Source organism: Natrix helvetica (assembly GCF_964273705.1).
Source record: "Natrix helvetica genome assembly, chromosome: 4".
In the NCBI taxonomy this organism is placed as follows: Eukaryota; Metazoa; Chordata; class Lepidosauria; order Squamata; family Natricidae; genus Natrix; species Natrix helvetica.
In genome coordinates, this window is record NC_138550.1 from 148235569 (window position 1) to 148262888 (window position 27320).

General features: G+C 39.4%; 1 protein-coding gene across 1 annotated transcript in view; it reads right to left on the reverse strand.

The window, feature by feature from the left end:
* LOC309392205 (nardilysin-like) overlaps positions 1-24557 on the reverse strand; it is a gene marked incomplete at both ends in the record, with an annotated part of 54931 nt that extends 30374 nt beyond the window's left edge. The window contains 10 exons of the mRNA XM_081953228.1: positions 506-575; positions 2659-2732; positions 8797-8854; positions 10726-10848; positions 12423-12518; positions 15268-15341; positions 18706-18859; positions 20910-20991; positions 22776-23136; positions 24373-24557. Of these exons, the coding sequence (XP_081809354.1) occupies positions 506-575; positions 2659-2732; positions 8797-8854; positions 10726-10848; positions 12423-12518; positions 15268-15341; positions 18706-18859; positions 20910-20991; positions 22776-23136; positions 24373-24557 (1277 nt within the window). The remainder of the gene's footprint in view (positions 1-505; positions 576-2658; positions 2733-8796; positions 8855-10725; positions 10849-12422; positions 12519-15267; positions 15342-18705; positions 18860-20909; positions 20992-22775; positions 23137-24372) is intronic.
* Between the last annotated feature and the right edge of the window lie 2763 nt (positions 24558-27320).

The window sequence follows — 27320 nt, forward strand, 5'->3', positions numbered from 1 at the left end:
TAGTGAAACTGTTAGGTCATACAATAATATGAAATCATATTCACGGGGTGTTCTAATCAAAAGCAGGAGGCATCTGTCAGTTCTGGAAGGAATTAAGTTAGGACTGCTCATTTTTACAAAAGACCTTCTTAATATCTTATGATATCTCTACTTATTCTCTTGCCCTTTCCCAAATCATGTTTCCCAATGCACATAATTGCCCTCCAGAGATAGATTAGTGACTTGATTTGGAGTTTATTAATCTATTATTTATTCACTGCATTTAAAAAGAACTGGATATTCATTTCACTGGGACCGTACATCCTTAAAACCTGTTTATTTTGCATTGGTCGATGACTAATAAAGAATTGAACACAGCTATCCATTATTGCTTTGTATAACAGGTTGGGGAATGGAAGGACTCAAGACAATGGAAAATAATATCCTTAATTATGTGATGGATGCAGATCGGACTCTTCGTTACTGAAATATATAAATGGAAGATTGTCTAAATTCCATTCCTTACTTGTAATTCTTTTCCTGTGGGGGAAGAGCCCAAGAAATGTTCAGAGAATGTATTTCTTTCACTGGGATAACTGAAACAGAATAAAGGGGTTAATATCATATATTCCAAAGGGGATACTCTTGAATTTGAAAAAAAAAGGGTAAGAAGCAGAGGAAAGATTATGGGAGAAAGAAAGCCAAAGATCTCTGCTGACCAAGGGATCAAGGATCTTTGGAGACCTCTTACTTTCTAAGAAGAAGATTATGACAAGGTGAAGACCAATCATTATATTTGTTAGACAATGAGGACCTACGGGGAATTTGTTTTTCTCCTGAAGTTGTGCACTGAGATTTTGCACTTTTGGCTTACTTATTGGCCATGCACCACATTAACTCTTTTAATGTGTTATCTGAATAAACGTGATCCAGAGGAAAAAAGTTATTCTGCTAGATGGCATGTATGGATAGGTAGGAATTAGAGAACAGAGTATAAATAAAGTGTTTGGCTTATTTGGAGGTCAAATAATTAATCAGATTTGTAAGCATTTGCATAGAATAAAAATCTGTTTTGAATGTTGGTTTACGCAAATGTTTACGCAATGAACACACACAGGAAAGGAATCTAAACTGAAATTATGACTAGTGAAAGCTACAATGATGATGAATGGTTCTGAATATGAAACAGAACAATTTTTTGATTGTGTAAATACTAGAGATTGTGTAAAAAAGGAAATGCAGTAAAATAAAATATGTGAAAGAAACTATTATCAGAACTGTATGATGCTATGAACACAAAACCCACATCATATTTGAAATGATATTAGAACATAGATGAATCTCCCAATGGGGTAAATGGAAAACAGATGTACGGGAAAAAAATGTAGGATTCAGCCAAAAAGCGAGTAGTGTAATTAGCATGTTAAATTACAGTTAGCTTTTGTTGTGGCATCACATAATGTTTTAACCTGTCAACTTTTGATAATGTAAATCTCAACATGTTAATCAAAAACTCATTGCATCCACCAAATATAAAGGTGCACATCTCCGTGTTTAATGCTACATTTTAAGAGTACAAATTTATACTATATGGTGGCCAGCTGTTGGTTAATCTCTTTTTAAAAAACCTTATGTGGAGCATTCATGCTATGATCTCAGTATTATGAATACAAAATAGTCATAGGTGGAAGGCGATGACTTGTCTATGACATATCTATCAACACCTGATAAGCTATGAGTGCAGTTCCCAAGATTTCTTTCTGGAAATCATGCTGGACTGGGGAGTCTAGGAGGTGATGTCCCCACACATTTGGCAGGAACTGGGCTGAAGAAAGATTAGCCTAAAGTGGCATGCTAACATCATACTAAGGCAAAATGATAAATTCTTATGCCAGAACCTCTCAGGGGGTCTGAAAAATCAAAATTTTTGCCAGATATGGAAAATTTTGCAAAAATGTAAACCAATGACACATTCCCCATTGTTATTTTTTTGTTAAAAAGTATATGGCTTTTTCATTAAAAACATTTCATTTATGTTGCTATCTAATGGGTTTAATATTGTTATTCCTACAGAATTCAATCAGCAGTCTGTGAATATATTGAACACTAGTCGATAACCAGGCGTTGCCCGGGTATTTATTTATAGGGGGGAAATGTCTGGACCAAATGTAATTTCTAATGTTGGATTTTCCCCCTTACCAGAGGCAGTCCCCTTGTGGAGTACTGTGAAGCTGTTACCATGGCAACTCCACTGCACTGTACAGTAGAATCCAGTAGGATAGTAGAGAACAACAGGCTGTATCTTAACAGAACACACACCCGATGGGTGTTAGGGGTGTCTTACCCCATAGTATTTTTCTCCAGAGAGTAAATCATCTATGTACCAAGTTTGGTTGAAATTGCTTGAGACGTTCCAGAGTTATGAGGAACACACACACACACACACAGAGCCGTTTATATTTATATAGACTTAGTTTTAATATTTAATATGATGAACATCAATAAAAATAACCCCTACAAAACAAAAGCTCTTTTGGGTTCCTCAGTGTTGGAAATGATCCTAAGTGCGTACTGCTTAAAAAACACCATGTTACACTACACTAGGAAATGATATTTTGATGCACAATTTCCATCCAGATTCCCCAACTTAAAAAAATAATCAGAATCACATCTACTTACTTTTGTAAACCTTGTGAAATTCCGGTGTATCAAAAGGATTCATCAGATGACTAAAATCCGGTCTGGGCAACCCACTTAAAAAACAAACAATCAGGAGCATTTTATTTAAGGCTTCAAGTTTAAATTCTATTGCCAATTCATCTCTCTGGTGTTCCTATACAAACCCTGACACTGTAGAAAATCAAAAAGTCTCTTAATATAAGACCTCTATGACCCCATAACTGAGTTATGATACTGCCATTCCTTAGAGATTTATCTTTGCGTCTACTCCCGAGTTTTGGTGTCTACTCCGATTTATATCTACTGTGGCAAGACCTACTTTCACTGGGAAAAATTACTGCATCTCAGCCTACATCAGCTTTGTTAGCTAATTCAGAATGGAACTTGTTGCCCTAACATCTGGATATTATATTTGGCAAAAGCTCAAGAGTCCCAACCTCCTATGCAAGAGCCTGTGGGAATATTGCAGGACTGCTTTGCTCCTCTCCTATCAAATGTTTCTTTTTTTTCCAACTAAACAATGATGTGTTTCCCCAGAAAGTTTTCTGTACTTAATCAGCATGAAGTTTAAACATGATCTGTAAGGGGGCTACTCTTGGAGAGCACTGTAATTTCTCATATTTGCTTTTTGAAGCACCTCACTGGGGCTTTGTTAAACATGTAAACCAAGGCTGAATCACACAGTCTTTCATGCTGTAAACCGCTCAGATTTGCTTCAAAATGACACGGGTGGCCAATAAATAAATAAATAAATAAATAAATAAATAAATAAATAAATAATAATAATAAATAAATAAATAAATAAATAAATAAATAAATAAATAAATAAATAAATAAATAAATAAATAAATAAATAAATAAATAAATAAATAAATAAATAAATAAATAAATAAATAAATAAATAAATAAATAAATAAATAAATAAATAAATAATTTGATGGTCTATTTAAGGGTTCTCTGAGGTTGCCTAAATCGGCCATTGATGTCTCATGGCTTCATGACAATTTTCAAGCATTACTTAAAACTATGTTAATTTTTAAATGGCTGCATTCAGAATCTGAGCAATTTAATGTATTTCTCTGTACTTATGTATAGATCAGCTGTGGTATTAACAGGTTCTGACCAGATCTGAAGAACCGGTAGCAGAAATTTTGAGTAGTTCGGAGAACCGGTACATACCACCTCTGACTGGCCTTGCCCCAATCTATTCTCTGCCTCCCGAGTCCTAGCTGATGGGGTGGGGTGGGGAATGGGGATTTGCAGTAACCTTCCCCTTGAGTGGGTGGGAAAGAAGATTTTACAGTATCCGTCTCCTGCCACACCCACTAAACCACAACATGCTCACCAAGCCACGCCCACAGAACCACTAGTAAAAAAATTTGAATCCCACCCAAGGACTATATATCTACTCCTTACAGCAATGTTAGATTCTCTGTATTCCACATATCCCTAACCTCCAATCTTTAGACTGCAAAATAGAAGAAGCAACTTAGAACGAAGGATAAATTTCCTGACCGTGAGAACAATTAATCAGTGGAACAACTTCCCTCCAGAAGTTGTGAATGCTCCAGCACTGGAAGTTTTTAAGAAAATATTGAGTAACCATTTATCTGAAGTGGTGTAGGGCAGTGATGGCTATCCTTTTTGCCATCGAGTGCCAAAAGCAGAGTGAAAGCAGAGGGTCATGTGTGGGGGTGCCCACACCCAAAATTCTATGTGCAAGCCCCCACCCCACCCGTGCATGCACACATGACCCCCACCTTTCCCCCACTTTTTGCACACAATGGACCTGTTTTTCGCCCTTCCCAGGCTTCAGAGGTTTTCTAGGAGCCTGGGAGGGCGTAAACAGCCTTCCCTGCCCCCCCCCGAAGCCCTCCGGAGGGTTCAGAATGCTTCCCTGAAGCCTCCGAAGGGTGAAAAACAGCCAAAAATGAAGGCTGAAGTGAGCTGGCCAGCGCGCACATGCGCACTGGAGCGGACAGGGCGATGCCTTGCATGCTCTAAGAAATGGCTCTGCGTGCCACCTGTGCCATATGTGCCATAGGTTCACCATCATGAGTGTAGGGTTTCGTGCCTAAGCAGGGGTTGGCTTAGAAGACCTCCCAGGTCCCTTCCAACTCTGTTATTCTATTCTAGTCTAAAATTGTTTTTTCAACTTCTGATAAAGTTTCCTAAATTATTGGGAAAGATATTTTTAGAAAGACTCTCTTCACATTCAACTGTACCCATCCTCAGAATTCCCTGATATTAATAGAGGAACGGTCAGCTGTGATCTAGCAAAGAATGTGTGTTTTGGTTGTGGTTTTACATCTCTGCATCTTTTTCCTGGAGAAGATCCAGGGATGATTTTTAGATAAGCATTAGGATTCTGTCTTTGACAGTTTTATGCTTTTGACTAAGATTGATATTGCTTTCTTTAGTTTTAAATAAATTTCATTTTGTTCCTTTTGGAGGACCAGGAAAGAGGAATATTATTAAGTTTTTATAAAAGTCATAAATGAGCCCAGAGCTTGTGGCAGAAGAGAAGTAATGGATGTGTTTGTCCCGTTTCTGCTAAAAATGCATTTTTTAGGAGTTCATTTCATAGTTTAGCAAGTGAATACTTGAAGATGAAGAATCCTCTGCCTGCCAATAAATATGATACTTTTACTGTATTTTGGTTTGATTTAGTTCTCTTTGGGAACCAAACAAATAGTACACTCTATTAGTTAATTAATATATTACCATTTGGTTCCTAACCTGCATTAAATTAGTAGTATTCAGGTCAGAAATTCAATTCAAAACTCTGAATTGAATGGATTTTTGAAACTGAATTGGAAGATTAATTTGAATCAGTGAACTAACTCAGATGTCTCCAAATTCATTTTGATAATTTTGAATACTTTTGCCTATAAACAGAATTGTTTTCCCAGTTCTAAATTCAGAGCTATTAATGAATTCAGAGATATTAATCAAACCATATCACTGTGATCTGAACATTCTAATTGAATCAAATTAATTTTCTAAATAAATTTAAATTATCAGATTGATCCATTATCAAAATGGAATTAATGGTTAAAATTGGTTTGTGTATATTTTTGATATTAAGTTCCAAATATTGACTGCACTTCTGTTTGCACAAACCTCAAAACACACATTCATATAAAATCATTTATGTGTTTTAAAATGGGCAGATAAGTAAACCTAATATTGACCAATAAAGGCAAACTTAAAAGAAATTGTGAACCTTCAGTTTACATCACCTAAAGGTAAAGATTTCCTTGTCCAGCCATGTTCAACTCTAGCAGATGGTGCTCATCTCCATTTCTTGGCCATGGAGCCAATGTTGTCCAAAGACTTTTTCCAAAGGTGCATGGAACTCTGTTACCTTCCTACAGAAGTGGTACCTATCAATCTATTTGCATTTGCATGCTTTCATACCAGTGGTGGGTTAGGGGCGGCACCGCGGGGGATCCCCGGGATCGGCGGCGGCCGGTGGGGGGCCCCCCGCCTTGCTCCAGGCACTGGGGAGCATGATGGGGAGACACTCCGGCGTCTTTGCTGCGAGGCTGTGCGGAGAATGAGCAAGCAGAAGGACGCGGCTGCGGTGCGGTGAGGTGTAGACTCCTTTCCATTCCCCTTACTAACTTGGAGAAACTGCCAGCAATTCAAAACTTTTCCTTTCGGCTGATTTGGAGAGGCGCGGCTGGAGGGAGGGGGATCCCCCCCCCGGACAGGCAGCTTGGAACAATTTAGTGCTCAGCCCCAGGGGAAGGAGGAGGGGGGAGAGCCAACCAATTATGTCACGCCCTTGCTAAAAGTGATTTTCTTGGACTTAACCTCATAATATATTGATGATCTGGGAACTTTGGGAACTTTGAACTTTGAAAACTTTGTTATGCCTCTAAACCCGAAGCTGGCAGGGCAAGATGGCACACTTCCGTTGTCTTTATGAACTGTGAAACCTGACTCCACCTTTAAAACTTCAGGCTTCCGGTCTTTGTCTCCGTGCTACTCAGACAAATCTCTTGTGGATTGCTACCTTTTGAACTCCCTGGAGTGAAAAACCTTGTTCTATTGCCAGGGTGATTAGAGAAACTCTCTTCTGCCTGGACCCTCTGCCCCCTGGACTCTTCTGGCTGCTCTGCTGCTCTGACTGACCATTCTCTACACTGACTGAACTCTTTATTCCACAAACAATGCCTCCTAAAAGACCACCTCCTGGAAAGCCTGGCTTTGCTACCTCTGCCCCGACATCTGCAACCTCCAGTCCTAGTACACAATCAACGATAACAGCTTTGATGCAACCTAAAAGTACAGAGATGGAATTTCAACAAATGTTCCAGCAACTTTTACAGGGACAAGAGGAAATCAAGAAACAACTAAAGGAGATGAAAGAAGAAATTAAAGAGAATCAGGCTCAAATCAATAAGAACTCACAGAGACTGGATCTTTTGGAGGGTGGGGCAGCTGAGATGAGGGAGTGGGTGGAAGGGGTGCAGAAGGGAAACAAAGAACTTGATACCCAACAGATGAAAATAGAGTTTGAGAGAATGTCCTTTTACCTTAGATTCCAAAACGTGGTGGAGGCAGATGATGAAAACATAAGGGACATCATGACAAGTATTCTGGCTGAATACATCCAGAAAGAAAAACAACAGATGGGGTGGGAGATAGACCTGGTTTATAGAGTGAATTCAGCCTATGCTAGAACACACAACGTGCCCAGGGAGGTACACATTAAATTTCTCAGAAAAAGTACAAGAGATGAAATTCTGAGTGCACAAAGGGGGCGAGCCTTGACATACCAAGATAGGGAAATAACCATTCTGAAGCAGATTCCCAAGAAAGTGAGGGAAAAAAGAAAAAGTTATTCACAATTAGCGAATAAATTATACCAGAAGGGGGTGTGGTTCAGATGGTTGATGTCTGAAGGTATGTTAATATTCTGGGAAGAGACAAGAGTTAGAATTAATACACCCATAGAGGCACAGGCCTTTATGGAAAAAAACAAAGCACACCTAGAAAAATCAGATGATCCTACAACAGACACGCAGGACACGGGAGGGGTCGGAGCTCTGTCGGCGAGGGGAGATGGGGCAATACCAAGAAAGCTCAGATCACAAAAATGAACAAGAAAATCTTTTTGACATAAACTGACCGAAATCACCAATTGAATTAATATGCTGACTATATATTACTATGTATTAATGATTTTTGCTTAGATGTATATTATGAGTATGGAGGGAGGGGGCACCTACCGCACCTTGCAACTGCCAAAATTTGTATACCTTTTCCACTACCTTTTTCCCTGTAAATTTTTAAAAAACCAATAAAACTTTGTTTAAAAAAAAACCAGTGGTGGGTTGCTGGCGATATGCCCCAGTACAGGTGTACCGGAGCCTGCCCTGAGCACCAGATACCGGTCTGGTCCGGTGCTCTGGAGGGCCCACCCGCCCGCTTGAGCTCCTTCCCTGTCTTTTAAGGCTTCCGTGCACGTGCATGACGCGTACAGTGCCTGCGCAATGCTCCGCTGAGCAGCTGGAGCGTCGTGGAGGCTCACGGAGGTGGTACAACACATGCTCGCTGCCCGCATGTGCGAACGTACTGTGCATATCCTTGTGGACGCCGCCAGGCCCACTCCAACCATACCAGTTGGAACAGGATCTGCAACCCACCACTGTTTCAAACATTTAGGTGGGCAAGAGCTAGGATATGGAAAGGGAGCTCAACCCATAGTGTGATGCTCATGTCTTAACACCAGGTGTCATCTTTTCAGCTGAACCACTGCAGCCCTTCCATAATCCATCTACAAATCTCAAATCTTCAATCCCACCCGTCTTATCATCTCGTTCTTCTTATCCTTTGGTTTGAAACTTTCTAAAACAGAAAATTTCCTGTTATTTATAGTCCCACACCATCCATCTTTTTAAAACAGAAGAAGCATCTTATGGTTATACTTCTGGAATGTATCGTTATATTTATGGAAGTTTTATAATTTAACCAGAATACTTCAGTTATTGGGTGAATTAGAAATTTTAAGATTAAGAATAACATTAACAGAGTATATTCTTTCACATTGCTACTTCTAATGGAACATATGGCGTATAGAGAACACTTAGCTCTTCCAGGAAAAAAAAAAGAAAAAGATAAACTCACTTATTTGGGATGTGTGAGAAAATTTCAGTCACCCATTTTTGCAAAGTATCCAGGGTTTCTAATCGGAAGAATATTTAAAAAGGAAAAGAATCATAACATGTAGAAAATATAGAGAATAAGGGGGAATTGACAATTATGCTATGAAAAATGAACTATATATTGTAAGGTAAAGGTAAAGGTTCCCCTCGCACATATGTGCTAATCGTTCCTGACTCTAAGGGGCGGTGCTCATCTCAGTTTCAAAGCTGAAGAGCCATCTCCGTGGTCATGTGGCCGGCATAACTAAATGCCAAAGGTGCACGGAAAGCTGTTACTTTCCCACCAAAGGTGGTCCCTATTTTTCTACTTGCATTTTTACAAACTTTCAAACTGCTAGGTTGGCAGAAGCTAGGACAAGTAACGGGAGCTCACCCCATTATGCGGCACTAGGGATTCGAACTGCCGATCTTTCGATCGAGAAGCTCAGTGTCTTAGCCACTGAGCCATGTATCAAATTTCTATGCATGTTTCAAAGTCTTCAAATGGCAGCTGTGCATTTAATCAAAGATGGAATTTTCTACAGCTTAGTGACTAACAATGAACCCACAAAAGAAGTACACAATATTCTTCCTGGACGAACTCTTGAAAGCTCTATTTTTGACAGGGACCAGAATCTTTTGACACTGGGACTCTCTCTCTCTCTCTCTCTCTCTCTTTTTTTTTTTTTTTGGAGCAAGGATAAAAAATGTGCATACTAACCAAATTTCAGTAGTGCAATTTTTAAATAAAAGATTAAGGAGAAGAATGGGAATGGGAGACTCTAATAGATAAATCTCTCCCATAGTCATTCTTAGTGCTGATAAACCCCTGAAATCTTCCTTCAGATTGATCTGAAGAACATTGCAGTTAAATTTTCACATTTAATTCTTCATCCAAAGCATCAAATTTTGGGCAATGATGCTAAACAATCTGGTGGTCCATGCCAGTTGGGATGCCCTACACCCTCCATCAAGTGTGCTTAAAAGTCAGTCCTTACTGAATGCAAAAAGCCTCCATTTGCTGTATTGATACATTTGCACAGAATTAACCACCCAGTGATTCTTCCAATTAATTCACTAATCATTATATGTTCTAGTATAATTGTATGTGGGAATGAACTGATGGAAAGAAAAGATGCTGCCTGGAGAATGATCAGATAAGGAGTGGGGGGTGGGGAGAGAGATCTAAATGCCCCATGGGCCGGATCTGACTCCTGGGCCTTGAGTTTGACACCCCTGTTTTAAGGGGTTGGTGATCTTATGAGGTCATTCTGATCTCTGATTATTATTTTAATTTGGGTGAGGCTCAAACAAAGTTACATATGTCAGTGTCCATAGGAAACCCCCCTCCCCACTTTTTGCCAAAGAACATATATCCGCCAGATGATCCACCAGGCATGTACTGATACAACAATATGAAACTTGCACACAGATTCATATTACATGCTCAATTTTTCAGATTAAAAGCAAAGAGGTGGAATTCTATATTGTCCTTCATTAATCATATCTTTGGGAGATGGTAAGCAACAAAATATTTATTTTACTCATAGCTGAACCTCTATGTTCCTCTGCCTGCCTGCTTACCATGTATCTATCATGCATAATCAATCTCTCTCTCGCTCTCTCCCTCTATCTATCTACCTATCTACCTATCTACCTATCTACCTATCTACCTATCTATCATCTATCTATCTATCTATCTATCTATCTATCTATCTATCTATCTATCTATCTATCTATCATCTGTCTGTCTGTCTGTCTGTCTGTCTGTCTGTCTATCATCTATATCTATCTATCTATCTATCTATCTATCTATCTATCTATCTATCTATCCATCCATCCATCCATCCATCCATCCATCCATCCATCCATCCATCATCTACAATCTATCAGAATTATGCATAATTTCTACCTCTAGACTGGACAACCAGATTCATGTAGTGAGCCGAGTAGTATCGTTTTCTGAAATCCCTCAGTCTTGCGTAGGTATCAATTCCTTTCTTTTTGGGTGCATATTTCAGTGTCTCTGCATTACCTGTATAATTTATGAAGAGATTTTCTTACTGATATTAGTATCAATTTTCCTATAGTCTTGTACTTTAGTTCTAGATGTTTTCCCTGTGACAAAGCAGACTTTGTTTAACTTAAAATAGCCCAATAATACCAACTTAAAACAGTTTTTAACACAGATGTTATGTTCTATGCTTCTAGTATACTGCATATAATATTTTTTAGAGTAAAGAGCAAAAGGGAGATTAGAACAATGATTTTGGAAAGTTACAAATAGTCTAAAGGTGCAGATGGATTTGAAGTAAGAATCTAATATTGCAAAACTGCTCCTGTGGGGAAAAAGCTGTGTTTTTTTAAATGGTCTTCGAAGTTTGGACACTAAAGATAGTCTTAAAAAATTAACGATTACGATTAAAAGAGAAGAACAGTTATACTTGATTTACTAATACAGAATGGAGCAAAATACTTTAACATTACAAGGAAAAGCCAAACATCCGGGTTCTAGGGCACATGCTGGCTGAAGTGCATGCGTTCACTGGTTTTCAGCACTGCTGCACATGTGAAGGACAGTTGATCATCGCGGGTGCATGCATGCCAGAAACCCGGAAGACAAACATGCAAGGCTGTGCATGTCAGGCAACATGGCTTTGTGTGCTACTTCACGTGTCATAGGTTCACCATCACAGTTCTAGGCCATTATTTGACTGGACTAAAGGTCAAGATTGTTAGAAGTAAAAGGAAGGTATCTAATATTGGTTTACTTGATTAAGGTTAAATAGATGTGTTGTTATCCAGGGTAATCCTTAATGGAGTTTTGCTAATGACAACTGACAAAGCTTTAATGATTTGTTGATAGATAAGAGATGGGATATTGGAAGAGAAGGTTATTTGTTGTACTTAAGAGAAAGTGATAAGTCAACAAAATTATTTATACTTGTGATGAAGCGAGGAGCCATTTTTTATGTTTTCTTTTTCTTTACTATATTTTTATTTTTATTTCTTCACTTTTCTTTCTTTTCTTTCCTGCACTTTTTTCTTTTTATTCTTTTTCACCTTTTTAATTGTAATTTTAATAAAATTACTGTAAAAGAAAAGTATCACAAAATCAAACAATTTGTTGATTTTATCCTACACTTAATGGTAGAGACTTTGTGCCTAGTTTCAGGAAGGCAGATGTTGTGATTGAATTTGGGGACTTCTGCAGAAAGAGGATGTGTTGCATCACTAAGCTAGAGCCTAGCCTTTTCCTCCATTATTTTAGCTTAGACCAGATGATAATTGAATGTCAAGCAAATACTTTAAGAACCCACATTTAAATACCTTGACTACTCTATGACTGGAGCCAAACATAGTTAGACAATTTGTTAATTATGGTTATTTGAAGAAGCCACAATTAGCCAAGGTTTACAAATAAAAGGTAGGAAACATGCTTGCAGAACACAAGATCATTGCAGCATGCAAAGCTTCTGTCATGAAGCTTGTTTGAAGAATGACATACCCACAACTTTTAAAAGTAAAGAAAATATATTATATAAGGTTTCTTTCAAATACAAGCTCCACTAAAACCCATCTGCTTCTATCTCAGTATACTTCACTTACCCCAAAAGAATTTTCTCATAGGATGTCCCAGTTTTGCAAGACTTCCAAGCAGGATTTCTCTTCTGTTAGCATCAGAGGGTTTTGCAATCTGATATTCTGTTTATTTTAAAGTACACATTAGGCATAAGAACTTAAGAAAAGAATTCCAGTGATATGATCACTTGGACAAAGCGAAAAGCATAATGCACACATACATGAAGTAGTAATGAAAAGTGTCATACTCATGCGACACATACACTGGATTTCTGGTTTTGTTGCAGAAATATCATGGGCTCCATGGGGGATTGCTAGTTCTTTGGCGAATGAATATTCCTTATAAGCTCTGCCTATTTATCAATGGTAATAGAGCCAGAATCTCAATTAAAAATAGGATAAATAGAAGTTCTGTTGCGAGAGTTAGGGTTAGAGTTACCATATTACCATACAACCGTTGACATACATATTGGTGGGAAGAGAGAGGGGTCCTTGATTTCCTGGTTCTTCTAATGGAAACATAAAATAATCTTCCTTCAGGATATCTCATTATTAGTATTTATTTCTATACCTTAGCACTTCCCACTGCTCTAGGCTTGAGATTAATATAATGATGTATCAAAAACTGGATTCCAAAAACCAAATTTAGAACTTCACAAGCCAAGGAATGATCATCTAGAGCTGCAACGAGGTTGAGAGTAAAAAAAGTGGCCAGTTTCATCATGAGGTGTCCAAGGAGGCCACCAGAGTTATGCTGGTTCACATCTTCCTTTCTTCTTTGCTACCTTCCTTCTTAACCCTGTGTACAGGGATGGGTTGCTATGGGTTCGCCCGGGTTTGGGAGAACCCATAACTAATGTTATGGCCAGTTTGGAGAACCTCCAAATCCCACCCATGGCTGGCCCCTCCCACCCCTCCCCTCCCAGGAGTCTCCACGTGGCCCATTTTGGATGCGAAGTAAGTACAGGGCCTGTGCAGAGGCTCAGGGAGGGGAAAAAACAGGCCTCCCGGAAGGTCTCTGGAGTCCAGGGGAGGCGGTTTTCGCCCTCCCAGAGGCTCAAGGAAAGACTCCAGAGTCTGAGGAAGGTGAAAATGTCCCTCCCCACCATGGTGCAGGAGGCTGACTAGGCCACGTCCACCATGGCCACGCCCACCCAGCAACCGGACAGAGAACCCATTTCTGAAATTTTTAAAGCTCACCCCTGCCTGTGTATACCATTTGGCCAAAGAGGCTTATCTTCCAGGAAGTTTATTTAATAATAATATAAAGCAATAATATAAAATAGTGGTTGCTTTCCTTCCTGTAACAGAGGTGAAGGTAGAGGATTTAGAGAAAATAATAAAGAAGTTTTTTTAAAAATATATATATCATTTGGCCTTAGATCTTAAACTAAGATAAAGGATTTTTAAGAAGAAGTGAAATGTTGTAGTAGAACAACCAGGCTTGCTCCCCCACCCCAAGAATACACAGGATTCACTTCAGAGAGTGGTGCTATTTTCCCCCCTTCAAGTCAATATTGATTTTTGGTGACTGAATGGCTAGGTCCCTGCACTTCCTTGGCAAGATTTCAGAAGTGGTTTGCCACTGCTTTTTTCCTAGGGTTGAGAGAGAGTGACTGGCCCAAGGTCACCCAGTGGGCTCTGTGCCTAGAGCCTGACTAGAATTCATAAGCTCAGACTCCTGATTTCTAGCCTGGTGCATTAACCATTACACTAAACTGCCTGTCAATGCTGTATGAACATTTACACTGCATTAATCTCCACTGAATTCAATATGTTTCCTACAAGATATCATCAGGATTGTAGTTATTTGTCCAGGTTCAGAGAATAGAACTAAAAGCAGGGGTGGGATTCTACCGGTTCGGACCGGTTAAGGTGAACTGGTAGCTCCGACCATCACCTGGGAGCGAACCGGTTCGCTCTGATGATGAAGTGGGCCTGCCTGCCCCAGTGCTTAACTCACCTGTATCCTCTCAGCTGAGTCACACAGCAGAGCAGATTGTTTCCCTCAGCGGTTTTCCTCCCCAGCAGTAATGAGAAAGGTACCATATTTTTTGGAGTATAAGACGCATTGGAGTATAAGATGCAGCAAGGTTTTGAAGAGGCAAATTTAAAAAAAAGGGTTTTGCACTCTGCAAACCTCCCCCAAAACAACTGTTTTTCGTGAAAACGGGCCTGTTTCCCCCCCAAAAAAGGCATGAATAGCCTTTAAGGGGGCTTGCAGAGTGCTCCTGGGGGTGGCACCACAAATGAGCAAAAAACTGTCTGTTTTTTTACAAAAATGGGCCCGTTTTTGGTCAAAACAAATTGCATGCATAGCCTTTAGGAGGCTTATAGAGTAGTCCTGGGGGCTTGAGGGGGGGATGAGCAAAAAACAGCCCGTTTTTCACTCATTTCTGCCCTCCCCAGCCCCCAGGAGCTCTCTGATAGCCTTCTACAGGCTCTGCACGACCATTTTGGTGAAGGGGGCAGGGCTTCGGGAGGCAAAAAAATGCTGTATTCAGTGTATAAGATGCACCCAGATTTTCAGCCTCTTTTTTGAGGGAAAAAGGTGCGTCTTATACTCCAAAAATACGGTGTATTTTTGTACGCAGCGAAGCATGCAATCACTGAACCGGTTGTTGAACTGGTAGGATCCCACCACTCACTAAAATGTATTGCCTACAGTCCAGTGCAAAGAATTCGTAATGCAACTGATTTAAAGGGATTGAATTTAAAATATACTGTATATTTTAAAATAATTTTTTTGGGATGAGACAGCTCATCCAAATTTTACAAACACAAATGCCTCAAAAAGATAAGGTGAGATAGTTTTCCGCCACCCAAGAATTGAAAAGGTATAAGCAGTGAATAACCCATTCATTAGTTTTACCACTATCCACAGCTTCAACTTCACGGTCAATAGCATCTTTAATCATCAGAGGATGAATGAAGAACTGTGCCCATCTACAAATAAAGTAGAAGAGAAATACAGGTGTTTACTATTGAGCTTTGAAATATGTGGAATAATAATGATCTATTTCCACAAAAATGCTTGTGAACTAATATTATGGCAAAACCAAACTTGATTTTTTTTAACCACGATTTCATTTTTTATTACATCTCGGTAAGATAAAGATTTCTTTTTCTTTAATTACCAGTACTTGGAGGGAATAAACACACAAACAATCAAACAAACATTTTATTTGAATGTAGAATTATGTCTCTGGGAAGCCTGGATTTTCCATGGCTTCCCAAATTTCAATGAAATGCTATTAAAGTACAGGTAAAGGTTTCTCTCACACATATATGCTAGTCATTCCTGGCTCTAGGGGCCAGTGCTCATCTCCGTTTCAAAGCTGAAGAACCAACTGTCTGAAGACGTCTCCATGGTCATGTGGCCGGCATGACTAAACACCAAAGGTGCATGAAACGCTGCTACCTTCCCACCAAAGTGGTCCCTATTTTTTTACTTGCATTTTTTAAAAAAAGTTTTTATTAAACATTTTTACCTTTAAAAACAGAAAACAAAATGCAACAACAAAAAAGAAAAAGCAAGACAAACATAACAATATAAAAAAATAGTTATACAGCCTTCTGTATTGACATACATGTTTAGCCTTTGAAGTTCTCCATTCTCCATTGCCTTCCTATCAATTTCACCCTCTGTAATAATAGTTGTACTAACAATTATAAGGATATTAATTGTTCCTATCATGGTGTATTTACATTATGATAATACTTTAAGTTTGATAGTAATTAGTAATTTTGGCTAATTTTTATTCAGTACTAGTTTAGAAAATACAAAAACAAAGACTTCTATTTCCTGTTTTGGCTTCTGTTTTCTAGCCACTTATAAATTTTCCATGGATTCCCAAATTTCAATTAAATGCTATTAAGATAAAGATAAAGGTTCCCCTCGCCCATATGTGCTAGTTGTTTCTGACTCTAGGGGGCAATGCTCATCTCTGTTTCCAAGCCGAAGAGCCAGCACTGTCAGAAGATGTCTCCATGGTCATGTAACTAAATGCCAAAGGCGCATGGAACGCTATTACCTTCCCACTAAAGGTGGTTCCTATTTTTCTACTTGCATTTTTACATGTTTTCATACTGCTAGGTTGGCAGAAACTGGGACAAGTAACTGGAGCTCACTCTGTTACACGGCGCTAGGGATTTGAACTGCTGAATTGCTGACCTTTTTGATCGACAAGCTCAGGGTCTTAGCCACTGAGCTACCACATCCTATACAATAATACTATTAGGGACCCAATAATCAAGATATCTTAGGACATTTTTTTCAGATTTGAACAATCAGTCAACTGGTCTTTCAGATGCAGAGAGTATGACTTCCTTTCTCCCAAACTTCATAGAAATAAACAAAATTTGACAACTGAGGCTAATTTGAAGATAACACAAAAACTAGCAAAAGCAAAAAGTTATACTAAGCTAAACCTGCCACCATGACAAAAGGAGATACAAAATGTGTATTTTAAATGCATGCAAGAATCACATTCATATTTGAAACAATTAGAACTCCAATGGCTAATGTTGAGCCCAAACTGCTACCTGGTTCAGCTGGAAAGTTTCTAAAAGGATTTGGAGCATTTTAGAAATACTTCAAGCTCAGAGCAAAATTATTTCGAGTTTGAAACAGTTCAAGAGTGGCTTGGATACTTAGTTATGGTTATTCCATGTTTTGGCTCATAGCCACTAATTCAATCTCAGAAGGAAGTGTTTGAATTAAAATGCTAACTGTTTTGCACACTTCTAATGCATATTAGGATTTTGCCTCTTGGAGAGTTAGAAATCAAAATGGTCTTTCTGTTATCCATCATGCTTTCAATAAATTAGTATTGTGTGCAAGGGACAATTTACCTATTGCACTAGAGCATAGTAAATGGAGCCCTAATAAGCCAATTAAACTTTGATTTCCATTCTTTCCATCTTCCTCTAAGATTTCCTTCAATTAGAAAGAATTTTTTTTCAAAATTCTCAAAATTTTCTTCTAGCAATTAAAGTCTGTATGGCCAAAAGTTAAGAATGATAGTAAATCTTAAGCAGAGCACACAAATCAGTTACTGCCTGGTGATCTACAATAAATTATATTTATGAATATGGTTAATTTAGAACAGTGCTTCCCAGACCTGGATAAAGTACCCAAAATTGGGTAAAAGTGTTTTTTCTTTGCGTAATTGCACACAGCCCAAAATATCCCAACAGGGATATTTAAATTGACCTATAGATTGCCTTGTATGCTATAATATATTCAAAAATCTCCAAAATAATTCCTATTAAGATGAACATGAATCACATTATGGTAATTTTTGAAATGAGATGAAGATCTTTCAGTGATATTTTTATAATGCAAGTAATCCTCAAGTTACGACTGTTCATTCAGTGACAATTTGAAGTTACGACCAGAGGTGGTATTCTGCCGGTTTGCCCCAAGTCAAGCGAACCGGTAGTGATGGTGGTGGGAGGCTATACACACCCACCCAGATATCATCATGGACGCTCTGTGCATGCGCCGAAGTGGCGTGCGTGCTCTCAGTGCGTGCTCTTGGAAGTGGCGTACATGCTCCCAGTAGCAAAGGTAAGAGGATTTCATGTCTGGTTACGACTGTACTGAAGGAAGAGATTTACGATCAGTCCAGAAACTCTGATAAGATTCTCTAATTAGCAATTTGAGGTAATGAAGGAAGAATCTGGGACGCACTGATCTAGAACGTACAAGGTATACAGTGACTGCAGTCTTCAAATGGCTATAGTCATTGTACCAGGGGTGGTATTCCTGCCAGTTCTAACCTCTTCTATAGAAGAGGTTCCACAAATCTACCGTGCTGTTTAGAACCGGTTCCAGCTCCCTCCCCCCAGCCATCCGCACTATGTTTGCCCCGCCCACTGCTCACTTATTGGCTGGCTCACCAATCTCCCCGCCCCTCTCTAAGAGTCCTATCTAAACCATAAAGTCTTAAAGCTGTCAAGTTTGAACACCCCTGGGTTTTATTTTTCTAAAGGGTTAAGGGTGCAAGGGTCTTGTAACTTGACAGATTTAAGACTTGTGTGCTTCAGATGCCAGAGTTTCTGAGCCAACATTTTGGTTGCTAAGCAAGAGCATTGCTAAGTGAGTTTCACCACATTTTACAAGTTGGCCATGCCCACCCAGTCACATGGCTGGCAAGCCACTCCCACCCAGTCACATGGCTGGCAAGCCACTCCCACAAAGCAGGCCACACCTACAGAAGAGGTTCTAAAAAAATTTGAAACCCACCACTGCATTGTACTGATGGACTTCTTAAGTCTTTTAGCTCATTTTGTACTCCTAAGTTACCTTTCAAGAGCATCTTTGAAATATTTCTTTTGGATATCAAACTGGAAAATAGTTCGTTCCGTGTCGGTCGAAGCATTGTCTGACCCTCCATGCTTCTTTAAGAACGTATCAAATCCATTTTCATCTGGATATTTCTGGCTACCCATGAACACCACTAGAAGAAAGCAATCAGATAAATTGGCTGCGATCAGATGCAGGAACAGATTTCAGTCTATTATCACTCATGTTCACTGATACCATTTGGTGCAATGGCTCCATACAGTAGTTCTAAAGGGAAGTGGGGAGGGAGACAAATCCTTACTTAGGGCTACATCAATTAGATGTGCCAGATTAAAAATAGGAGAGGATTCCAGAAAATTGGGGTTGTTGCTGAAAAAGCTCTGCTTGATAGGTGAACTAGTGGCTATATATCTATGTGGCTGTAATCATCCCCTTTTAACGACCCCATAATCTCCTGCAGGGTGGAACCTGGGCAACTGAATGGAGCTGTGAGTTTTTGCTGGCTGGGTGCCCTTCCTGTTGCCAACGTGGAGGTTTTTTCCCCCCAGCAGATATATTCTCAGTGTGCCCAGAGAGAGAAATATCTGCCTCTACCTGGGATCAAACTCACAGCCTGCTGATTGTGAGGCATGAGCTCCATCTCTAGGCCACCATACCACTCATCTATATGGCTGTAATGATCTTACTGAAATGTGTCAACCAGCTTTGAACTGCTGATATTCTCCAGACCCTTTTGGACCTCCTGCCTGTCTGTGCCCCATGCCGCTGGCTAACTTATGGCACTGGCTACCGTGTATCGGAAAGGGTTCATGTGGTTTTCAGTTTCTAACTATCAATTTCTAGTGGAAGATAATGTATGTAGCTCTGGATTGAACTGCGGAGTCCTTGCTGCTCTTTGAGCTTAGTTGTTTTTTCACAGACATTTCATTACCTTACTAGGTAACACCTTCAGTTCTAGAAGGGAGTGGGATTAGCCCTCTGTTTACATACAGTAACTTGCGCTGTCAATGTTGGTGGCAGTCAGGGCTGGATTCCGGCAGGCATTACTGCCGGTTCACTCATGTGCGTTTCGCATGTGTGTGCTTGATGCATGTTGCACACATATGCACAGGACAATCAAAATGGCTCTACGCATGCGCAGAACTGAAATACCAAATGGCAGCATCTACGGTGCCACCTGGAGAACCGGTTCGGGGGTGTGGCAGGCCTGGGTCACTGCCAGTTCCAGTGACCTAGGCCTCCAAACCACTACTGGTTTGGTTGAACCAGTCCAAACCGGTAGGAACCTTCCAGTGATGGTGGTGGTGTTTTCTCCTTGGTAGTTCCTTTTTTAGGCTGCTGTTTACTATTTAATTGTTTGACTAGTTTAATTCCTGTTTATCTAAGTGTTGATTGTTGGCAAAGAAGTGCTCTGGTCCTTTTTTGAACCCCTTTTAGCTTCTTTATTATCTGTTTTGAATAGTGTGCAAATGTTGTTTATCTCTATGTGCTTGTAGAAGCCATGAACATCTGCAATAGAGTATCCAAACTCAGAGAGTAGCACAGTATCAATTTCCCACAGTGTTGTGCTATTCTTGGCCGCTGTGGAACATTGAAAAGAAAACAAGATTTCCATACTTATCCAGTACCAGTAGTTCAATTAGATTGCAATTTGGGGAATCGACAAGGAAGTACTTCACTTTCATATCCAGCTTTGTCTTTGCTCCTTTCCCTGGAACATCTTATGAATGTAAATGTCTATGGAGACTCTTAAGTCATTCAGGTCGTGGTTTTCCCAAAGCTGCTTTTTCAAGAGGCAACTGGACTTTTTTATTTTGTTTTTCCTTGAGGGCATTTTGCTTCTTGTCCAAGAAACCTCTGAAGTTCTGAAGAAGCATCTTGGATGAGAAGTGAAACGTCTTCAAGAAAAAATAAAGTTGCCTCTTGAAAAAGCACCTTTGGGACATACGATGCAAGTAGACTTCTGGAAAGGTATTGATTTATCTGCCTTGTTTATTATTGGTTCCCGTTACTTTTTTTAAAAAAAAACACAGTTTGACTGATTTTAAAATAAAGCTAAGAGCAGTTTAAGCCTGTAAAAGAAAATATTTAAATAGTACTGAGGATGTCAACATAATTTGGTATTGAAAGCTACACATTCCACAGGAAGAGACGGAATGTCTCTTTGTTAATTGTTCAGTAGATAGACTTGACATTTTACATACTATGCTCCAAAAAATGAGCTAATCCAGGTAAATCATCAGGGTCACAGAAACTCCCAACACCAACAGCCAGGGCAGCTGCAGCCTGCAATCAAAATATAAAGGAAAAAGAGTGGGAAATCATTACAAGCCAAAGCCAAAGAACACAGCCTTCTGTCAAAATTCTATTCCATTCCCAACTGCAAGCATTGTCCCCAAGAAAGCAAGCATACACAAGTGCTGTTGTTATGTTTCGCTGTTAAATTTTTCCTTGCAGGCAAACATGTGTAACGTACACAGCAAAATGAGGCCTTTAAATCCTGCATTCAGGCTGCTTCAAATAATCCCATTTGCTTCTGGCTCTGTGATAAAATAATACCTTAGCTTTTTAAAATTATTACAGAGTTGTAGCTGAGGAATGCTGATGATCATTTTATTCATTTTGACAGCAGCGTTAAACCTCTGGCCCATGGGTTGCAGATGTACTCTCCAAGGCCATTTTTGAAGTCATTAAGGCATCAGAGTTCCCCTACCCAGACCCTTGATTTTTTTTCCAAAAATGTCTATTATAAAGAAAAAAATAGGTGTATTAAGCTTATCCAAGGCTTAACATATGCATTACTTTTACATTCATTTGGAACAAGCTTATTTGTTTTTGTTTTGTTTTTATTGGATTTATATGCCGCCCTTCTCCCAAAGGACTCAGGGCGGCGTAAAACATTAAAAAACACACATCCCGAAAAGTTAAAAAGAAATTAAATATATATCCAGAAAAACAAATTGAATTTATAGAATGATACATTTAAAAAATAAGTTAAAATTAACAGGCCGGGCCGGCTTGCTGGAAAAGCCAACTTTTTAGGGCGCGTCGGAAGGACCAGAGGTCAAGGATTATGCGAAGCTCCCGGGGCAGCTCATTCCAGAGGGAAGGCGCTCCCACAGAGAAGGCTCTCCCCCTGGGGGTCACCAGCCGGCACTGTCTGGCCGACGGCACCCTGAGGAGGCCAACTCTGTGGGATCGTACTGGATGTACAAGCACCAAATAGTCACATTTAGAGTCTATATAACATCTTTGCCAGGGGGGGTTCTGGCTTCTTCTACTGCCGGTTCGCTCAGGTACGCACTTCGGGAGTGCACGTACTTGATGCGCTTTGGGCGTGTGCATGCTTGATGTACGCTACACGCACATGCGCAGAAGGTTAAAAAATTGATTCTGCGGTTCGGGGGCGTCACCGGCCAAGTTACTACCTACTCGGCTGCACCAGTCCGAACCGGTAGGAAGCCACCTCTGATCATTGCCATATGAGCTCCTAGTCTTCAAAATGTGTTAACTATGACATAATTAGGGTGTACCTACCAGCTAGAAAACAATGCATCGCTCACTGTGATATAACATAATTAATTCACGCTACTATCTCAACAACAGGGCTTATCCTGAGGTGAAAAGGGGGTTTCAGATTGTCCTTGCTTAATGACCATAATGGGGACTGGCAACTCAATTGCTAAGTTCATTAAGTGACTGTGCTGGACTTACAATGTCACTTTTCCTCCACAGTCATTAATTGAGACATCACATGACCAAGATTTGCAGTTTCGCTGCTGGCTTCTTCATTAACTCTGCTTTCAGACGTTGGCTGTGAAGCACCCAAATGGATATTTTATGACTGCAACAATCTTAAAATGGCTGCTGTTTGTAAAACAGCTAAATCTTGACTACATGACCATGGGGACATTATGGCAGCTATGAATGTGATAACCAGTTGTAAAGTTACTTTTTCAAATACTGTTGTAACTTTGAATGGTTGCGAAACACAGAAGTCATTACTTACCCATTTTATTTAGTACTACACTTCATCGATTGACAAGTAGCTAAGTTATTTTATAACATACCTGCTTTTCTGTACTGCCCATCTTATTTTCATCTTCTTGTTTCACCAATTCTTCGTATATTTCAGGGTCATCATGATCTTCCCTCACCTCAGGATCAACTTCGACAATACTATCACTTCCAAAACCACCACTTCCTTCACTTCCAACTTCACCATCCAGAGATCCGTTCTCAGATTCCTTGGTATTACGATCATTTCTCTCAATTTCCTGAATTTTTGTAGCAAGATTTTCTTCCTCATCTGTTCCAGACGATACTAGGAGATCGTCTAGTTCAGTGTCCGATTCATCAGAAGAAGTGCAATCATCAATGGTCCAGTCAGAAATCAACAGCACATTCATGCCATTTTTTAAATTGATGTACCTGTAAAAATAATGACCGAGCTGTGTTGTATGTATATTTGCAGTATAAACAGGCATCATTCTAGGCAGCTATTCTCATAACCCCTGCGAATATATTTGAAATATATTTTATGGTGTATCTAGTAAGAACTCTCTGTTATATCGAGGGACTCAAAAAAACCCATTTCTCAGGTCTGTACAGAGAGAATGAATGTTGTGAATAAATATCTTTTGAATGGTGAATTTTGTCAGACAAAATGTCTTGTACTCCAGAATTTCTTCCCAAAAGAAACAAGCTCTTTCATGCATGCTCTTTTAAGCATTTTGCCTTAAAGAACAATAGAAAATTAAGTCAATTCCTTCTGGCTTCCTTATTTTTCACGCCAGGGCCACAAAAGTGGGTGAAGTGATAGTTTTTATTGATTATTATGCATCAGCATACAGATTAATTGGTCAAGGAAACTATTATTTTAATTCTCAATCTTATATCTATTTCTTATTGTTAAAAAAAATACCCTTTTTCCAATTAAAAGAAAACCCGGAGTGTGGTGTCTAAGAACCAACACCAAATTGATGGTATGATAATACCTCTAACACTATCAAACAACCGCATCTGCCTATCCCAGGTCCTTGGGAAGGACTCGATAGGTGGATAAAAATGTCAAATCCAGTCTGAACATCTGGCTAACTATGCAGTGAACAACTATTAATAGTAATAATTGTGAAAACTTTCAACCTCATTGTGATAGTTAAGCCACATGTCCAGTGGTCTTTTGAAGGCAACAATGACAATGATGCTGGTTTGGAAGAAAACAAGTTGTCCATTCCAACTTCTTGTGCCATACCCATCATCGGATGTTGGCGATCATGTTGGCAATCCTATTTTTATCAACAACCCCACGAAAAAGTGCTTGAGTTTTGTCCAAACCAGTCCCTTAGATTTTGAAGCCATTATGTTTTTCTTCTGCCTGGACCTCATTTGCCTTCAATCTTTCCTTGGAGGATTAAGTGAAGTATGCTGCATTTTTCCGGGTGTTCGCATCACATGTCCAAAATATTCTAACTTTCACTTTTTTATGGTTTTGATGATTTCCCTTGGCTTTCCCAGGCAGCTTATCACCTCCTCATTTCCGATTTTGTCAACCCAACTTATATGTAGGAGCTGCCTGTAAATCCACCTTTCAAATGCTTCTAGTCTCTTCAAGTGGCTTTCTGTCAGAGACCAACTGTATCATACCTACTGTCAGCCCATAATTACCTGTATTCCTTATGGTCACTGGGAGATTTTACAATATCTGGGTCTCCCTCATTTTTCTTGGCTCGACGCTTCCGAAATTCCTCTGCACGTTGGGACCTTTCATTACGACATCTCTGTGGCCTCTGCTGCTGTGAGCGTATAATTGGACAATTTTCTGTTCCTTTGGTTCTAGTCTCCCCCGACATTCTGGAGGCTCCAAGAAGATCTTCAAAGAGTTGGCTAGCTGACCAACTTGTCTACTAACTATACAGCTCAGTCCAAACCAAATAAGTATCCCATCCATCAGCTAGCTCCCTTTTTATCTCTTCCGTCTCATTGGCTGACTAGGTGCTTTAGAAATAATATACGTTTATGACATCAGTGAAGGAGAAAACCAGGATTCCGTGGAGTTATTAAAGAGGGAAGAAAGGACATAAGAAACCCAGAAAGCAGTATGTCGGACTTCATTCTAGTTTTGGATGTAGGCTAGATGTCAATCTAATAGTTAGGGCATGCACAAATAGTAAAGGTAGGCTTTTATTAAAAACTTTCTTTGAAGAATGAAAGTTGATGGTTAATGCATTTTGAAATTATCCAAGTCTTATGAATTATGAGCCTGGTCAGACATTTGTCTGATGGTGTAGGGTCTCCTGCTTGAGTAGGGGGTTGGACTAGAAGACCTCCAAGATCCTTTTCAACTCTATTATTTTATATTCTGTATTCTACTAGCTCTGATACTTCTTCCTGCCCACATTGAGCTTAATGAGCTACTTAGAGTTAAATAATTATAAGTAGTAGCAAAAAGCTTCTTTCTCACAGGGTAAATTGGGAATGGAGGGGGGCGGAATCAAGAATACTAATATAAAATATAATCTGATCATTATTTTTGCATTTTTAATGTTCTGGCTGGGAAAAGAACTGAACTTTCTCACTTATTTCATAAGGTTCCAATGAAAGTCTGCAATTTTTATATTAATGTTGGGGAATATGCCAGCTTGAATAAGCATAGTTGACCTATACATTTCTACAATTAATTTAAATTGAATGTGTGCCATTTCGTAGGAGATAGGAGGTTGTATGTTTTATAACATTTCTATATATAATGGTGTTTTAGCATTTGCTGGTTCCATCTGGGATCTGTTACAACTCTTGAGCAGCTGTATTTTTATAGCGGCCCAAGGTGGCTGAAGTTTGAATGATAACAACAACAACAACAATCTGGATAGTGAATGTGTCAGAATCTGAACGCCATCAGCATTGACAAATTCATCATCAGTCAATTGCAAAAGGTGGCTTTACTCAAAATGGCTTTACATCCTGCGAGGATATCTATAACACCATCAAACTTCCACATCTGCCTATCCCAGGTCCTTGGAAAGGACTTGATAGGTAGTCAGGAATGCCAAATTCAGTCTGAACATCTGGTTGACTGTGCAATGAACTATAATAATACGTTTTTCTCTGACTTTTTAAAAATTAATTAGGTAAAACAAACAACAAAAATATACATGGATAAAGCTAGCTAGATGATAGATAGATAATAAATGATAGATAGATAGATAGATAGATAGATGATAGACAGACAGACAGACAGACAGAACATTCATGCATACATATAGACATACACATACATACACAAACATATAGGTAACTTTATCAGCAAGCTTAATCTTAGACCTCTAAGTAAGGTTTACAGTAATGTTGGGTCTCCTTCCTTACACAAGCAGGATCACCAAAATCTTACTTCATGTAACCTTCCAAGCTTTGAGCTCCAGCAACCCAAGCTGTATTCCCCACTTCCACGTATGGATGTGGAGGGCTTGCAGTGCAACTTGCTACCATGATTGGGGCTATTGTTAAAAGTGCCTAATGGCTAACTGCCAGTGGACATTCCAGTCTTGCTCTTTCTTCCAGAAGAATCATCCTTTTCCAGAAGTGTGTCTTCCAAAAGATGAAGATAAAGAGATTTGTGATGTTCTGGATATCACCCAGCACCAAATTCAGCTTGAGATCTAGGAGAAAAACATTTGGGGGGAAATTGGAATGCAGAGTTTTACACATTCTTGCTACAAAACAAGGGAAGAGATGGAAAGAGCCCTAGATTCCTCTCATTTGAAAGCAAACTTTGAATAATGGAAGGATTCAAAGAACTGAAATTATGTTAAAGCATAAGAGAACATAAGATATTTATCAATAGGGTAATTCTATGAAAAAGGGGTTATTCTGCATTGATGAAACAGATGTGGTCTAGAAAAATGAATCAAAGATATGGTTGAGTGTTTCTATTACTACATTATTGGCAGGATAGGAAAGAAAGCTCCATATAATCTATAGTGGAAGATATTTCTCCCCATAGGGGGCAATTAATATCTCCCTTTGGAATATTGGACTGGAGGTTATAACTATAAGTCTGCAGCAATATAGAATCTACAATATCATTCTTGTACCATCAAAGTCAAATGGTCCAGTCTATTTTTGAAAGCCTCCAGTGATGAAGCACCCACTACCCCAGGAGGCAAGCTATTCAATTGATTACTTGCTCTCTCTGCTAGAAAAAAAATTCCTTCTTACTTTTAGGTTGGATTTCTCTTTCACAAGCTTCCACCTGTTACTTCTTGTCCTTCCCTCTGTTTCCCTAAAGAACAAATCCATCTCCTCTTCTTGTGATAGCCCTTCAAATACTGGAGGATAGCTATTATGTCCCTCCCCATCCTTCTTTTGATAGGCTAGGGATACCTAGCTCTCTCAACTGTTCACTGTATGGTTTATCCTCCAAATCCCTTTAGCATCTTTGTTGCTCCTCTCTGCACACTTTCTAGAATTTATCAGCACAGTATAAAGTGGTACTATTTCTTCTGGTTGACTTGATGCTATCTCTTGATGCAGCCTAGGATTGCACTGACTTTTTTGGCAGCTGCAGCACACTTCTGGCTCATAATTAAGTGGTGGTTCAGTAGGACACCTAGATC